We start from the raw sequence: 18,315 nt of genomic DNA on the forward strand, positions 1-18,315 counted from the left end.
AAGGGATGATACGGTCAAAAAAAAAAAAACCCTTTAAAATAATATGAAAACAGTCTTGCATGATTTTAACTTTAATTTATTCATCAGGATAGTAGCTAAGATGAATATTACCTAGAAATAACTATGAACCAAGACCTTCGTACAGGAAAAAGTGATGTAAGTGGCAGGAGAGACATGCAGTTATCAGCCCAGCAAATGCAGTACCTTTTCAAATGGCAGTAAGGGCTGCTGTCCAAGGTTTCAGCCTTAAAAAGATGGCTAATAGCTTATTTCTCTCATGACCAAGGACGCTCTGTATTTAAGAATAACAAATAATGGCCTACAGAGAAGCATCTCAATTCTATTACCAGTATACATAGTGACCTGCAAGCTGATACTACTATTTTTCACTTTTTTCAAGAGATTTCTAATCCTTTCTGTCTTCTAAAATGTATATTAATTATTGATAGCCTTTGGATTATCTGCAAGTCTGCCAATTTCATACATAACCTACAACTTCATCTCAGAGTCTAGAGAAATAAGGAAAGAAAAATTATTGTATTTTAAAAATTACAAAAGGATTTAAAGAGGAGCTTTCTGTACATATTGAGCTATTCTTTCTGTAACTAAGAACACTGGGGACATTCCAAAAGACTAGAAGAAATGAAACAATGGAATTTTTTTTTTTTTTTAAAGACAGACAATACAAATAATTTTAAGGCCCCACATCCTCCTCCTGATCTCATGCAAAATAATTTCAGAGTCAGCAAACAGCTTGATTTATATATAAAAAAGATAACAAAAAGATAATGCTAATTAAAACACAAACTTATAGAACATAGGTAACTAATTCACTTATAAATGTAACTGAAAAGTGTAAGACTGTCATTATGAGTGCAAGGCATCTAACGATACTAATACATTCTGATTAAAGAGATTTTTTAAATGCTAGATACATTAAACTGATTTATAATCCAGTCAACTAAGCTGAAAATGCAATTCTGAGCAGAGAATCAGCAATGAATAGGTGCCTTTTCTGAGAAACACCACAGGGATGAGTTATCAGCTCACCATCTCTTACTATTTTTACCAATGGCCTGGAAGAAAAGCTCATCACTGGTCAGGTTTGAAGAGAATGCAGTATTTGTGAGAAAGGTAGCTAAGGAAGAGGATGAATCAGGAGTAGAGTGATTATTTCTCCCTCCAAATTTGGGAGGGTAAGAGAATCAAAGAAACCACATTGAAATGGAAGGTCCCACCTTAGCTGAAAAAATGCAAACGATAGTCATCAGAATGGTACTATCTTCTCTAGTAAAGGAAAGGTTTAAAGTTGAACCTAAAAAAATTGACACTACAGCCATATGTATGATAAGAGCATAATTGTGTTTAAGTCATTAAGACATCAGATCTTGTTAGAACAAGCAAGCTGTATTATTATCCTTCTCCCTCCTCCATAATCAGTACAAGCCAATAATACCAAGCCACATGTAGCCTGTTACATAAGTTCCCAGTTTCCTTATGTTCTGGGAAAGCCAGACGAATTATCCCTCAATGCCTAGAGGCATATGGGTATTAATTTTTTTGTTGTTGTTGAAAGTACATAGCACATTAGCAGGATTGTATTCTTCCCCAAAGCCTTGACCTGGAAAAATAAGAATTTTCAGGCATATGCGTGTGCTGACTTACAGAAAATACAATTCATGATGCTAACTAACAAAAAAGAAAAAAGCACTGGAGATTACCTGGGGACATCGTAACACCTTAGAAGACACGGGAGTAATTTGACTGATGCCATTATTGTCTAATTAGAATCACAGAATGGTTTGGGGTGGAAGGGACCTCAAAGATCATCTAGTTCCAACCCCCCCCCGCTACAGGCCAGGACACCCTCCACTAGACCACATTGCCCAAAGCCTCATCATTACTATACTTACTATACTAAAACTGATAGCAAGTTTGGCAAGTAAGTTAATTGAGTAGAACTTTTAGCATCAGGATTTTCTTCTCTCTAGCAGTTCTGTGCTAGTGTGTATACATATTTCTTCAACTCTATCTTTACCATGCTATTTTACTTCCCAACCGTATTAAGTTTTCTTTGTATTTCTTCCTGTTGCTGAAATAAAAATAAATGCCAGAGTTTGAATAATCTCATTCTTTGCAGGTACCTACCTATTAGATACATTTTACCATAAGAACTGAGCAACACAGAAGTTATGAGGCTTCCCTGACAAAACGATACACTGAATTCCATTAACTTACAGTCTTTCTATGGGCAGTCACATTAGTTGTTTTTTTTTTAACCTCACATACACATGTCTTTACAAGAAACTTCTAAATATCATTTAGACAGGTTTGGTTTTGGGAGTGGGGGAGTTAAGAAAAGGGGTAAGGAAAAAAAAAAGTAAAATGTGTTCAAAATTATGAACTGAATTTTCTTTCCCTCAGCATTTTGTCCATTCCATTGTCTCCCTTTTATGTACTAGGATGTAACCCCACATAGTCCTGTATTTCACTCTAACCTTTTTTTTTTCCTTCACAAAAGCAAAGATGAACAAAGAGCATCAAAAGATGTTAATGTAACAAACACATCACTTAAAAGTGAATTGAGCTCCTTATAAAAGCTGGCTGCCTTCACAGAACAATACCACAGAAACATACCACCCAGATTTACAGAATTCTTTCTATGTAATAGACCAGGAAGCTTTTACAAATGTTTATTCCCTCACAGCACACCCTTAAGAAGGGAAATAAAGCACTGGGTATTTTCCACCAAAGCATGTGTCAGTAATGTATGGCATATTCAGTTTCAAAATAATCTTAGTATGATGGAGAAGAGAGTCAGTAAAAAGTCTGTATTAACCTTTTGCATCTGGGTGTAGAACATCTAAGTAAATTGCTCATCAGTGGACATGATCTGAGGTTAGAGAGTATAACCACCTGAATATGACCACACAATTAAAGTCATGCTGCCACAAAGAAGGCAGCTGACATACAGGGGGGTGTCAACTGCACACTCTAGTTTGCAAAAAATGCACCAGTACCCATCATGCCCTACAAGGCTTGGCAAGGTCCCACTTAGAATCCTGGGTCCAAATTTTGGCACAACCTGTCAAGAAAGATTGGCACCAAATGAAGGGCATTTGGAATGAAGATAAGGGAAACAAAGCATGAGAGGCATCACCTGCCCACACATAGAAGACTGCTACAAAAAGGAAGGGAACAAACTGTTCTTCACGTTCATAGTAGACACAGCACAAAACAATGGGCTGATACTGCAGAGAAGATTTAAGAAAGAAGTTTAAGGAGACTTTCTGATGGTAGGGTGGTTCTGACTGCTGATATGGCAAAATAAAGCGCCTCTTGCCCCCACACCCCAGACATTAATTTATAAATGGTAGGTCAGCAAGCCAGTGTCAGTAAAAAGGGGGTAAGGTGGTACAACTTCTGTAACTAAACCTCTCAACAAATGCTGTTGAGAATACAGATTGCATTTTCTAGCTGCTTTCAACAGCACTTAATCAGTACCTATTGCAGTAGGTTTGTTGCCTAAATGCCACTGTGCAATTTACTTCATGATATATCAGTATCCTTTAATAATATAACAGATACCTCAATTTCATATTTAATAAACATAAGTGTCCCTATATAATGAGACTTCATATTACATACTATATACATTTAATAATTATATCATGTAAAATTAATCTGATCCACGATTACATGCTTATCCAGTATCTACATATTCCCTTTTCTTGTAATTTGTTGTCTTTTAAAGCTCGTAATAGTTTTTAACCTGCTACTACTTTATCAAACCAAACAGTTAAAAAAAATTTCAACACACTTAACATTGTATATACTTATTGCATAAATATTCACTGCTAGGCATTCTGAATTGTGTTCCAAACATCCAACTTAAAGCTTATAAAAAGCTCTTGCCATTTTAACTTTTCAGAGATGTCATCAGTCTTGACAACTGATTTGGATCTCTAGCTACTGCTAGATGATTATATAAATTCTGATAAAGATAGCTTTTTCCAATCTTCTAAAAACTATTAAGTTGTAGGACCTCTTTCTGACATAGACTTTGCTGTTTATCCACTGGTCTTAGAGTCATGGTTCGGGAAGGCAAAGAAATACATTATACTGGGATATACCCTTCCTAATGACCTGATGGATGTGTAAAAAGCAGAAAATCCGCCACATTTATAGTAGATAGTTAATTTGTTAAAGAGCACTATTACAGTCAATTTATGACTTAAATAGTTTAACAAGTTACCAGATAATATTTTAATACAAGTCCTAAATTGTTTTATTTACATAGGACCAATTCTATTGGATTGTGCTTTGGCTAATTTGGAGATACACTTCTGCAAGGTAATAAAATTTCCTACTAGTTCATATAAACCAAATAGTTCGTAGAAAACCTACCAGTTCATAAAAATGACTGAAGTACTTTGCTATTTACTGCATTTCCCTAAGCGTCAAACAAAAAGACTAGACATATGATGGGAGACCTTACAACATTTTGTTCATTCAACTTCAGGGAGAAAATAAAATCCTATAATGTTTTTAAATTCCACAGAGTTTGTAAGAACAAAGATTTTAATGTTATGATACATCTACTGTAATGACAGAGGGTGCTCTTTGCTGATAAATGCAGCCAGATCGCCAGGTTTACACGTGCAGATTAACAAATGCAGATTAGCAGTGTTCTTTTGTACTACACTGGAGCAGCTGCTGCATTATGGGGAGTACGAACTGTATTCCTTCAACAGTCAGTGTGGTTTTTTTCCCCTTGTTGCCGTGTATGTACTACATAGAGCTGGCAGTGAAGCTCTCCTTATGTTTACATGGCAGACCCACACCTCCTGCTAAAAGCGGCTCACTATTTTCCATAATAGGAAGAAAGCAGTGCTCTTAACCAAGTAACTGCCTGCTGCAACCATGCAGAATTTTTAGCTTTCCCCTATCCAGCAGAAGGGTATTAAGAAAGATTTCTCTCAGCATAATTTAAACTAACTGATGAAGAAATACCATCTAGATAGTCTGTAAAATAATTCATAGATTCTTCTTTTTCTAAGCAGCTTAGTTCCTATACTCTGAAATGTACTTAACCTAACAGAAGTTAAGACCATTCCTAAACACCTATGTAAATAACTTTTTCACGTTTTTAAAGAGATACAAAGAAACTTCACAGCAGCATACCAACAGCCAAAAGCTGAACCACACTACTTAAAAGTGCTGTTGAAACAGGAAGAAAGTGTTCTTAAACTGTGTCTAACAAAATAGTGTTTCTTTCAAGGTTAATGAAAATACTTCCTGACCTGTTTAAAAAGCATTTTCTGCATGGTATCTGGCATTCTTCACAGACTAACTCATACTGTCTTTCTTTCACAATTTATACCTCCATTTAACTGTTTTTCCTTGTTGGGCTTCAGGAATGGCTTTTTGTCTGTTTTTCAGGGGGGTTTTAGTTTGGGTTTTTTTGGTTTTTTTTAAATTAAACCACCACCACCACCTTTTTCTTTCCCTCCCTCCCAGGGAAACAGCAGCATAAGAAGGAATACTAACTAAGTATATAATCAGAAGCTCTTTGGTTCGGAACTTCAGTTCACTCAAGGTAGAACACCACCAACTATTTTTTTCAGCCCTCACAGCACTCCGTATTTCCTAATGAGCAAGGAAGTGAACAAGACAGACAACAGTCAATAATCACGTGCTGCTTTATTTTCTGATGAAAGGCATTAGACTTGACTTCGGGAGGTACCACTGTGTCTTGAGGTACACATTCACTTTATTTCCTGTCATCATTCCCACACGGCAGCAGCTTGGTTTATTTAGTATATTATGTACCTCAATTGGAATATGTGCCACAATATTATCTCCTCATTTTAGTAAAAGTTTAAATGTGATTGCCACAATTTCACATTAAAATAAATACGAGAGTGTGGCACTATTTCTGAACGTTGCCTACTACATTCATCTGGCAAAGGCAAACGTAAGGTCAGTTCTGTATGGAGCAGGTATTTGATGGCAGTTTTGAGAACGCACTTTCAATGCAAAACAAGCAGCACAGTCTATTCAATAGCTCTGCACAACTAAAATCCTACAAGCCTTGTTAAAAAGAACAATCAGATTTTGTTATTTTCCATACAAGGATTCTTAAGCGATACAAATTTGAAATGCCAAGCTACATTGCTGGAACCCTGAATAAGGCCAAAACGCTATAGATTTTTGTACTGAAATTAGTGATGCGGGAAGGAAAAAAATCCCCAAAATGAAAATTAAAGCTAGAGAAATATAGAAGGTTTTCAGTTTTCTTTTGTGGGGAGAGTTGCGAACATGAAAGCAAGTGATGGGATCAGTTTTTTTAGCATTAGAGTTGCTGGAAAGGACCAGTAAAGAATTCCTACTTTGTATTCTTTACAGACATAACTTTGGTGTCAGTAGCTCTGCTACCTTCTGCATTAGTTGCCACACTTGGTGCACAAATGAGCAGACAGCATTCCATGAAAACCCAAAGGATGTTGCAGAGGACTTTGTGGTTACCTAAGTCTTCCACAAATTTATGATACAGATATCTACATTATCTTTTGGAGTTAATTCCTACCTTTAGTTGCAGAAAGTCCTTGTTAAACAGATTTCAAAACTGATGCTCTAAGAATAAATGTCTATTTTCTCCCACAAGAGATCTTTCTAATAAACAATGGTCCTTTACTGCCATTTTTCTTTTCAGCTATTCATAGGCTAAGATACATATGAATAAGAGTAAGCACAGAACAATTTAATTATGTAATTTTATTTCATCTGCAGTTTCTTTCGACTGGCTTGGAAAAACACAGAAGTGACTCAATCTGACTGCAGCTAAGCTAATCATTTACAGTGCAAAAGAATGGCATTAGTAGCAAATAATCAGTCACAGAGTTTTGTTTCAGAAAAGGAGGAGGATTAAATTAAACACACCCTTCTGTTCCAGAAAATTACAGAAATAAAACAAACCTCAGTATGACTCACACTGATAACCTGTATTTGTTTTGCACATGCTAACTTCTAGACAAACATACTGTAGAACACATTCCAAGTTACTGCTGATATTTACATGAAAAAGCATTTTCTACATACAAGACAAACATAATTAGAAACTAGCAGCAGGCAAAACAAAATCCCCAGTTTACAAGTCAACATAAGCTGCACAAAAAAAGCTAAGAGTATACTAAGTTGTTAGTTAAAACGGTAAGAGCAGAATAAACTTTGTGAAGAGTTATAGCAGTTATGATGACCAAAGCGCAAACTGGTACTGTGTGCTTGAGGGAGCTTGGTATCCCCATTCCTTTACTACGTCAAACAGATGTTTGTGCAATGTTGCCTAAAGTGAGATGGTATATCTGACACAAGACTAGCAAAAATGCTGGATCACTCTTTTCAAGCAAATGAGAACCTCACAAGGAATGTGTGTGAAGAGGTAAGTCTGAAACTCAGTGTCTACAGCAGAAATTGAGAAAAATACAGAACATCTAAAGATTACATTATCCCAGCTCAAAGCCACAGCTGACTGGTTCTATGAGACATGTTAGACTAAACTCCGGTTCTGTTTCACCACTATATTTGCTTATTATTTTAATCTTCTGTGAAACATACTACTATGCAAGATGCTTAAATACCACAGGTCAGTTTAATATTAGAATCTGGTGTTTTAACTAACAAATTACAATATCTATGGGCTCAAGTCAAGTAACTGCAAATTCTTTTTATGTGTCCTCATCTAACAAAGTAATTCACAATAGCACAGGAATGGAGACTTGTTACATCACGCCTAAAACCAGAAAAAAATTCTTCAGGGCAGAAGCCACATGTTATTTCTTTGTTCTATGAAGTGTTTAGTACATTTTTTTTTTTTGTTACCTTACACAGTTAAAGGAATTCTATAGCAAGAAAATGCAGAGACTGCAGCATGTATCTGCAAGCTAACTCGCTGAGCTGCTGGAGTCCTTCGTCAAGGATAAGTACTCCTCTGATGATAGGGACTGTAATTTCAAATTCATGTAGTCTGTCAGAAAGACCAAAAATCTAGATTGCAGGATGAGTTAACCTCTTATTGTCTGCTACCTTATCCAGAAGGAGATGCTGATTCTGGCTATGGATACAAAACCCACACTATTAATCCCCCTTCCTTCCATGTAAGTTTTACTGGCTATGATTAACCTAATCATTAGTACTGCACAACAGAAAAGCAAAACTGGTGCAAAGGTCCCAGGAATTGCCTCTATGCCCTTCTCAGGGGATTCACTTCAGTCAGCTCTACTCTAGTCCTGCTAAATGAGTACCCTTTGTCAGGTGGACTACCGCAGGTATACACTATACATGGGTGTAACTTTAAGGTAGCTGCTCAGCTACTTGACCTTTTTCTGCAACAGTATTTTTCCAAATTAGAGTTCAAATTTACACAAAAGTTACAGTTTTTATATCTTCCCATATTGAGAAGATGATACAGATAAATATTTGAAAGTATGGCATATTTTCCTGGAGATAGTATTTATATATGGGGTATTTGCTAACCTTTTTCTAGGTGCTAAATTTTAATTAAGAACTAAACATCTAAAACTGTTTTTTTTCTTCCTTTCAGAACCCTTGCAAGATAGTGGGGGTTTTTGGGGGTTTTTTTTTAGTCAGATGAAAATGCTTTATCAATATACAACAAGGGCAGGAAAATAGGTTTTTGGCACAAATCTGGTAATGGTCTGTTACACTACTGTATCTGTACACCCTCCAACACACACTAGTTTTAGTGTCAAATCTTTTATACCTGTTTATTACCCCTCAAGCTTGAAATTTAGTTGGTCTTGGCCCTGCCACATAAGGGACAGAGACTGGGCAGTATGGAAGTACACAGCTCAGGTAATTATGCAACTTCAGTTTCCCTGAAGATCATCAAGCAGCAGAACACTAAGATGCTGATTCTTTATTCCTTTCCCCAAATAGCAGAAGTGCATTGCAGGGACTTGGAGGAGGGAAAGCATTTGTTAATTCCTCACTCAATCTGTTTATTCTTCCCTCCACTTGAGGCAAATTGAAAGAGATCACCAGTATATGAATAAAAAATGGCCAGCCTGATTAAATATCAGAATTCTTGTAAAAGGATTGGACCTGCCAAAGACATTATTCAGTTGATATGAAATTATTAGCATAATGCAGAAACTTGTCTAAAAGTCTCTTCTGGTTCGCCCTGTAAGAATAGATATATATGGGTTTTTTAAACATAAAGAGATCAAATTTGTATATGAGAAAAAATACGAAAAAATCTAAATTGCCTTCTCTTACGTACCTGACACTTGAAGGTTTAAGTCAGTCTGGCTCATGAAATAAATGTGAAATTTAGGAGGTAAATCAACATGGAAATACAAAAGTAAATCTTGACTTGAGCAGTGATCTATGCATATTATATCTGGAAGCATTAAAACAAAGTTATTGTATAATTGTCAGAACCATGCTGAATCTTTGAACTATTTCAGATTTCTATAGCCTGTCAAAATCTCACATATGATTTCCATCTGGAAGTGCCTATTTAAGACAGATTTTTTTTTTTTTTAAAATGCAATTGAAACTTGCCAACTGAAATATGTAGCTTTTGCTCCTATTTTTGCAACTTGGCTTTCATAATTTTTTTAAACATCAGGTAATTCTTTTTGTAGCCCTGACCTGAAGTATAATTTTCAGGAGAAAAATACTTTGTTTCTTGGTTCAACACTGCTTCAATTACAAGCTCTAGACTTATTTCTGCATTGTTTAAAGTCTAATGTAGCAGAGCCAAGACCATATGAATTTCAACCTGGAGTGTAATAATGTGGTATTTGGTTCTTTTGCTCCCCTATCAAAAATAAAGGCAACAGGATGATCCTATCAAATAAGAAGATTTAACAAAAATAAACGTAGAATTAAGTTTTAATGGTTTGCAATAGATAGAGAACAGAAATAGAGGTACTCCTGAATAGTTCTATAATGTTATGACAAGATGCAATCTCTCAGGAACAGACAGTTTAAATTACAAGTCCTTAAATCAGAACAAGCCTAAAGAATAACATAGCTTTCAATTTTACCAGCAAAACAAATATAAGACACATGAACAAACTAAATATAAGAAAAACTAAACGAAACCAGACTCCACATGGACTTCCCTATCCCTACACAGGGCAGGCTTTAATAGAAGCCTTTACTCTTGTTACTGTGTGTTAATTTCTTAAGTGCCTCTTTCCTAATCCTATTCCACTGGAGGAAACTGATTTTTATATGCACATACACTTACATATGTATATACAGACATACACACAAACACAAAAATTTGCAGCTTCTTAAATTAGATACCAATGTAGCCAAGTCAGTCATGACTAACATGGAAACTACCACCTATTCGGACCTCAGCCCATAAAGAAACACATCCATTTCTTAGACTTTTCAAAGACTTTAATATATAGGGTGCTTCCTAGAAAAAGGTTCAGTTATAGCTAGCTAAGAAATAGAGAAGGCCAAAATTTGACATGCCTGCTTGAGTAGTCACATGCAAAGTAAATCAACAATTAATCACCACAACCATCACTGTTACAAACATACAATACAAGGAATTCCAAGTCTGTTGACCACAGCTACACACACTGGAAAGCACAAGTAAAATTATAACATTCCATACTTAAATCTCTTTCCATAGTTTCAGTTATAATATAAACTCACCCCTTTTCAGCAATAGAAACACAGCACATCTGAGCAGATAACAATAAAGGACGTCTAACAAACACCAACATCTTTCCCCTACTTATGGGGAAGACAGACTAGCCAAGAGAAGGACTAACATACTATTTTCTATTAGATTACTCAAAATTAGATTGAACATAGGTTTAACACAATCTGATCTACCAGAGGAATGTATGAGTTAATTATATATGCAAACTTTCTGTTCTACATAACTGAAAAAGAAAAATCATTCCATGCTCTGAAACAGATACACATCATCTTTGTAAGCCTTGTACAAATTGTGGCATATGGAACACTGGGAAAAGTTGCTGGAAGACATCAAGGGGATAATTTTAAGACTGTCAATACTGCAACAGCCAGATTTGAAATTCTCTGCCAACTTTGCTAATCATAGAGTAAGGAAAAAGGTTGAGACTTCCCAATTAAGATGTAGTGTTGCTGCTAGGAACTTACAGAGCGACACAAGCATGGCATGACAAATTAAAACTCTTGGGCTCAGAATATTAGTATTGAGACTACAGTTTCACAGCCATTTCTTTGGTAGCAATTGCTTTAGACATGGCTGCCCTTCTGCCCAAGACAGTTTCCACTCCAGTGTTCCCTCTCATTGTCATAGTTGTGAACTAACTCAACAGCCTCAGTACACTTGTCTGTTGCTGGTACTGGAGTGGGGACAAGTGATCTGGACAGAGTAGGAACCTGGGGATGTCAACTGTTATGACACTAATGCTTGAATAACTACTTGCTGGACTATATCTAAACAACACAGGAAAGACAGACACAAGCATCCACTGAAGCACAGGGGAAATACAAAATCGCTATTGAAATGCATTTTCAGCAACTTTAATTACTGAATTAAAGATGAGCAAACCAAACCAGAGAATACCGACACATTTTCTCAACTGACAACTCTGAAAAGAGATGCCTCTTACAACTATTCTAGAAAGGGTAGGAAGAAAAAGGTCAAATAGGAAAATCATAGATTCAGAAATACAACTGAACCTTTATCTTCCTTCAGAGATGAGAACGGAATTGAGTTCTGAAAAAACATCAACAGTCAGGAAATTTGTTTCTTAACCTTTTAAATGCTTACTCCTAAACCACCCATGACTGTTGTAAGTGTCCTGCAAATTTTGTATCACTTCAGTATGTCTCATTTGCTATCCACAGCTTCTTTTACTAAAATGCCACTTGTTCTTTGCTGAACTCTCCTTTTTAAAAAGGATATCGAGACCAGAAAAAAAAGAGACTGGCAAAATCTCAAGTTATCTATGTTCACTGATCACAGCTTAATCGTAAGGAAAGAGTGTCTTGACTAGTTTTATTACTATTGTTGAAATATTTGTATCTTCAGATCTTAAGCATTCTATGAGTAGGAAATAATTTTCAACATAAAAATAAAAACAAAGTGGATGTAAAGAATTTAGTCTTTATATCACAGTAATTGATTACTGCCACTTCTGAAAAAAACACTTGTGCAAACTAAGAGGTAATACTCAGTGGAATGGAATAAATCATTAATTACTAATTAGTAGCTTTGATGTCATACCTGTAAAGCTTCTGCAACTTATCAGTTGATACTAACTGATCAAATAAGACAGTCTCTCTAGTCATATTCTGCCAAATACTTGTTAGTCATCTTACATGTCAGTAAACACAAGCTGCTAATAAGCTGACGATAAAAACATAGCTGTATTAACTTTCACACACCTCCATTCTAGCAGCAGCTACAGGTCACTGACCATCTGTGTCCATTGTATTGTAATCTAAAAAGATCAGATTGTGCCATGAATGCCTCCTAGTAGGAACATTAGTTCCATTGATAACACAATAAAATTTGCTCGAGATTTCAAATGAGCAAGCTTAAGTTCTGTAGTAGAATGGAATTCATCAGCTCAACCTTTGTAGTTGCATACTTTATGTTCACTGAATTTATTTTCTATATCAAATATTAAACAATAAAAAGTTGAAACTAACTTTAAATATTTCACTTTAAATATAGTTGAATCTTATTCTATCATACTGTCATTTTATAAACAACCTAGAGAAAGGATTGGCCATATGTAGTCACCCTTTTTACACATTTTTTTTTAAGTCTGCTCCAATAAAGGAAGAAAATCCACAACTTAGCAGCTTAGTAATAGAACTTTTGAACTAATGTTTTAATTACCAGTTGTATAAAGACATATTATTAAAAGTCTCCATGAAAGAATATACCATTGTTGCATGTTTTACATTGACTTAATATTAACTAGTGATATTGAATGTTATTAGGTTGAATTGCCTATATCATCAAAACTTTGTTTTTAAGCTTTTAACCAAAGATTTCTAAGGAGGCAAAAAAACCCCAAAACCTATTTTCAAACCCCTTTTCCAACACAGAAATATTCACTGACAGTCAGTGCTGTAAAACTGAAATTGAAGTGATCATATTGTCACTACTGTATTTAAAAGTGTAACACTTGAACCAAGTAGAATGATAGGTGTTTTCAAGCATTAGTAGAGAGGAAATACACCTGCACTTACAGCTATAAGACCACCGAAAAAGCAAACCAAAACAAGCATAAGCCTCCCAGTAATGAATCACATTTAACTCTTGAGAAAAATACTTTAACATAATGACACATGTTATAAGATAGATATGTAGTTATTGGGAGTACAGAGAAAAAAAGAGAAGAAACATAACATACAAGCTTTAAACACTCACCATCTGAATTGGTTTTTTGTGAAGATCTCGTTCAGTCACCAATTTTTCTTGGTCAGTGACATAGAGGCCTTTTTGTGCCAGGGCTTGTATAACAGCATCATGACCTAGAAGTGGTTTTGCAGCATCGCTCTTGAGAATAAGGCTCCCAGCACGACAGTAGAGTTCTGCAGACAGCAGCAAGTTAACAACAGGTGGTTTAATGTGCTCCTGGTCATACTGGTCTGTGTAAAATGGTTCTTGTAATTCTTCTGGAACATTTTCTACAAAGACAAAAATAAAAAGCATTAGTCAGTATCAGAAAGGATAGGTATAGTATTAGGGTTTTTTTATACTTATATGAACTCAAAATTACTTTAAAGAAAGTATATTCAAGGGAAGGCCTGAGTCTTTACCAGTCATCATGATATAAAACACTGGAAAAAACTGCATACAAATGTAACATTTGAACTATAAATAGAAACTTAAGAAGCATTCAAAGAAAATTCCACAATGCAAAGGCCAGCCTGTGGTTTACAGCATCATTAAGATTTCTCGGCTTCTCCAAATACACGCCCAAGTGTTCTCCTTTCCTTCGGCATAATATTATATAGGTCAGACATGTAAAGGCAGAACAACACCCATTTAAACACAAAACTCTGTCTCTATTACAGTAATAAAATGGAAATGGAACATTATATTTTAGCACAGAATAATTTGAGACAAAAAGGGAAACTTCCACTCAGCAGCCTTCTAGATTTCATATATGCAAGAGAAATTTGATTACTATACTACCTATTTCAAAGGTCATGCATCACAGAATGATGACAATCCAGCAGTTAAGCATAAATACACGGATGTTTTACTGTAATTAAAATAATGGAAAAAGAGGGGAAAAATTATGAATTTCCTTCTGACAAAATATTCAATTCTTATTTGCCTATTTGTGTTACTGACTTCTCTTAAAATTGTGGCTTTCCTCCTTTTCCAATGAACTGGCTTAGCACCCACAGGAAGCTATGCAAGATTCTGTCAAGTTTATGCTGACATTTTAACCCCAAAATTAGCATTCCAAGACATTCTAACAGTTTTTCCAAGTACTTTACACAGTACAAGCAGACTACATTTAGAATTGTCTACCTCAAAAGTAATAGTTATAAATTAATTAAATATGGTACTAGATCAAATGAAATTAAATCACCAGTGAAATGGAAAATAACTTAGACATGGTTTCAGACTTCACATTGCTAGACATATGCACTGCAAGATGCTCCATTTTCCCCATATAAGAATTTTACTCTCCATTGTTGTAAAATTAGTTAAGCCAACAGCATTTATGGGATGAAGAGCAGTGATTCCTTTCCTGACCCCAAATGGAAAAGCCTTTTTAATTGGGAAAAAAGTGCATAGGAAAACAGTGATGCAACTCTATCTCCTAGACAGACCTCCTATCCCTTTCGCCTTTAGCAGCAGAAATGGCTAAATAGACAAGGTTTGAAGCAGAGGGTGGAGTAAACAGGGGTTTACTCCAGAGGGTGGAGTAAACAGCCCAATATGGGTTGAGCAGGAAAGGAAAAAAAAAACAAACAACAAACCAGAACATGCCATCACAAGATAATGACAAATTATCTTCTTCCTCATACATATTCTATTGCAGTTCATGTGCTTCCATTATGGGCTTTGGAAGAAGAGCTAGCTGCCTTCTAGCTGTGAAAGGAGCAGATATGCATTACAGAGTGCAAAGAGGGAAAGAAATATTAACACATACTTTCTTAAATGTCATGAGAATGGTAAAAATGGATAAGATATCAATTCTTATCTGCCAATTCAGAATATCAAGGGGAAGAGAGGTATAGTTTATAAATTGCTTAAACCATAAGCCTAAATTTGGCTAGAAAGCTGGCAGCTCTGCTTTAGATTACAGATCAAAACATACTGTCAGGAAAACTAATTTGCCTTTTAAAATACAAGCCTAATGCCCAACAACATTTCTTTTTTTTACAATATAATAAAGCCACTAAAAAAAAAAACCCTATCAATGTCAGGCAATGATATTGCAATCTTCTCTTGCCACTTCCCAGCCTCACTTACTGACTCTACAGGAGCTACAGTCATCCAATACTATAAAAAGCATTTATAATTCAAGAACTCTGAACTGCTAGGTACCTGCTTCCCTAGGTATTATTTCCATCTATCTCAGTTCTACCTGTCCTTCTTTCTTTTCGCTGTTTCTCCATACATTGTCTATTTAAATAATAAGCTCATTATTTTTGAAGTCCCTCATGATCCATCTCTTCCTTGTTATCAGAAGCTCAGACCTTACCATGACTTTATCCTCTATAATTCCAAATACCAACTTTTAGAGCATATCCATGCTATTTCCTCAAGATCGAGAGCATTAGAAAACATTTTTTGTAAATATTTCACAATGCATAGGCAGCAGATTTTTGCCTTTTTTTGAAAACAAAACACACACCCTTTTTGAATCACAGGGGATGTTATATGGGGTAGAAGGCATCAGGGAGGAAGAGATAAAGCCACCTGTAGTTTCTTAGAAGATCTAAAAAAGCTTCATTCCCATGTGAAAAAATACCTCAAGGCAGGAGCAGTTAGCTACACACAAAAGTCACATACTCTGTGTGATTCGCTGAAGACAAGGACAGATTTCAAGTCTGAAAATTCGAGTCAGAAGAGAAATCCAAAGTCAGGAAATAAAAAAAACCCATCGCCCATTAATGGGTAATTTCTGATCTTCTGTATCACTGAAACAGATCCTAAAGTGACAAACTAAGATGCAATAAATGCATTTATCATGAAGGAATGATATCCACTACTGCGGTTCAGTAATAAAAAAACCCCTCAATACACTAAAAAAACCCAACCCAAAACAAAAAAACAAACCAAAATCAAGATGGTAACTATCAAAGGCAAACAGAATTATTTATAAGGGATATTTCAGCTTCTGAAAAATACAGCAAAAGACAAAATAAGACATGTGCCATTTCTTTTACTTCATTGGTGTTCACAAAAGTAAATCTGGAATAGAAACTTACTGGTGTTCATAAAAATAAAACTGGAAATTTATTAGAGAAATACAATACAGAAACAAGGGGCTAGGAAGAGAAACTGACTACAGACTTATATCTGAATTTATAAAAACAAAACATGTGAAAACATACAAACAAGGAATCTCTCCTGCAACAAGATCAGAAGTCTTCACAAAAATTCCCATCAGAGTTCCCTTTGCACAGAAAGAAACACATGCACTTTCCCCATTTATAACATGTATCAAACTGTTTGATATCAGAATAGATATTTATAGAAGATTCAAACTGTGTTCTCATTTTTGTTATAGCTTACAAAAAAAAGCAGAGCAGCCAGACATAGAGGAAACTCTTCTTGTTACTGATATCAAAGTAACAGCCCTTACAGAATCAGCACGCATCCCGTGGAGGGGAATTTCAAGGCTACATCCAGCTCTCAGCAGATTACTAGAACAACCAACATGGTCAAACCCCTTTCTTAACAATCTCCAATCCTGCAAGAATTGTTAAACAGCTCTGTTAGGCAGAGAAGAATCTTAGCACTAATTCCCAATATGTGCATTTTACCAGTCCCTTCCCTTTGCACAACTGACAAGTCTTTCAAGATTAAACTGCAAAGTAAATGAACAGTTTTAAAATAAATACCTTGTTACACATACTGCCATAAAGTACCATCTAACCTTGAAATTTATGGCAAAGTACAGCAATTATGTTAGAGAGATTTATCAGGGACACTGGGTTTGGGGAGTTGAGCACATGAAATACTGGATGAGACCAAAGGAACTGGGTGTATGTCTGCTGGAGAGGCGGTGGGAGGATCTAACTGCACTCTTCCAGCACCCAACGGGCAGGTTTCAGAAACATGGACTTGGACTGTACAGTGAAGTGACAAAAGGCAGTGGTCGTGAGTTGTTGCATGGGAAATTTCAACTGGGTAAGTCAAAAAAACCCAAACTTCTCCACAGTGAGAGCAGCAGAGCACAGGTTGCCTGGGGACTTGGCTGTGCAACTACCATCTCTGGGGACTTTCAATACTTGAGTAGACAAGGCCCTGAAAAACCTCCTTTAACTATGAAGCTGGCTCTGCTTGGAGCAGAAGGTTAAACTATGTGATCTCCAGAGACTGCTTTCACCCTATTTTTTTTCCTAAAATTGTCAATAGGTCCACAGGTTTCAATTTTGGAAATCTTTTCTTGATAGGGGTTTAAAAAAAAAGTTTGACATTATGAATTTTGTCAATATTGAACTGTGAAGAAAATAAATGAAGCTAATGTACATATTCAATACACATGGAAAAGAACAAAGAGGAAATACCACATTAGCCCAAAGCAATAACATAAATTTAAGAATCAGGCTAACTTTAAAAACAGTATTCAACATATCTTCAGGTAATTTTTCCATAAATTATAATTGACTTAAAAGTCCTGCAGACGCTCTCTTGAGAGAAGAAGGGGGAAAAAAAGAAAAAAGGAAAGAAAGTACTTATTCCAAGCTTTAAAGCAGACAAGGAATTATTACTCTCCCTCCTTCCCCCCCGGGAGATAGAATTGTAACTTAACTTTCCATTTAAACAGACAATTCTAAAGGGAAGGAATTATCTAAAAATAATTCACAGCTACAACCCTTGAATTTACCTTTAAAAGCTGTTTCATAAACAAAACACTCTGCTCAGGTAAGTGTGAATCACTCCTTGAAGGATAGGATGAATTCCTTCTTTGGAAAAAATTACTTGTATTAATGTGGAAAGTTCACACTTCTTTAAAAACAAACTGTTTTTTTGTAAAATTTCTAGGCTTCCACACAAATGAATACAATCCTTTGAGTTACACAACTACTGAGGTTTTTAAGTTTATAAGAGTGAACAAT

General features: G+C 35.6%; 1 protein-coding gene across 4 annotated transcripts in view; it reads right to left on the reverse strand.

Annotated features, from left to right (window-relative positions):
* The window catches only part of CAMSAP2 (calmodulin regulated spectrin associated protein family member 2), an 84,270-nt gene that overhangs the window by 59,099 nt on the left and 6,856 nt on the right, over positions 1 to 18,315 (reverse strand). For all 4 annotated transcript variants that reach the window (XM_075760114.1, XM_075760113.1, XM_075760112.1 and 1 more), the window contains exon 2: positions 13,430 to 13,689. In XM_075760114.1, coding sequence (XP_075616229.1) covers positions 13,430 to 13,689 — 260 coding nt within the window. The remainder of the gene's footprint in view (positions 1 to 13,429; positions 13,690 to 18,315) is intronic.

This window comes from Balearica regulorum, chromosome 8 (genome assembly GCF_011004875.1).
Source record: "Balearica regulorum gibbericeps isolate bBalReg1 chromosome 8, bBalReg1.pri, whole genome shotgun sequence".
NCBI lineage: Eukaryota > Metazoa > Chordata > Aves > Gruiformes > Gruidae > Balearica > Balearica regulorum.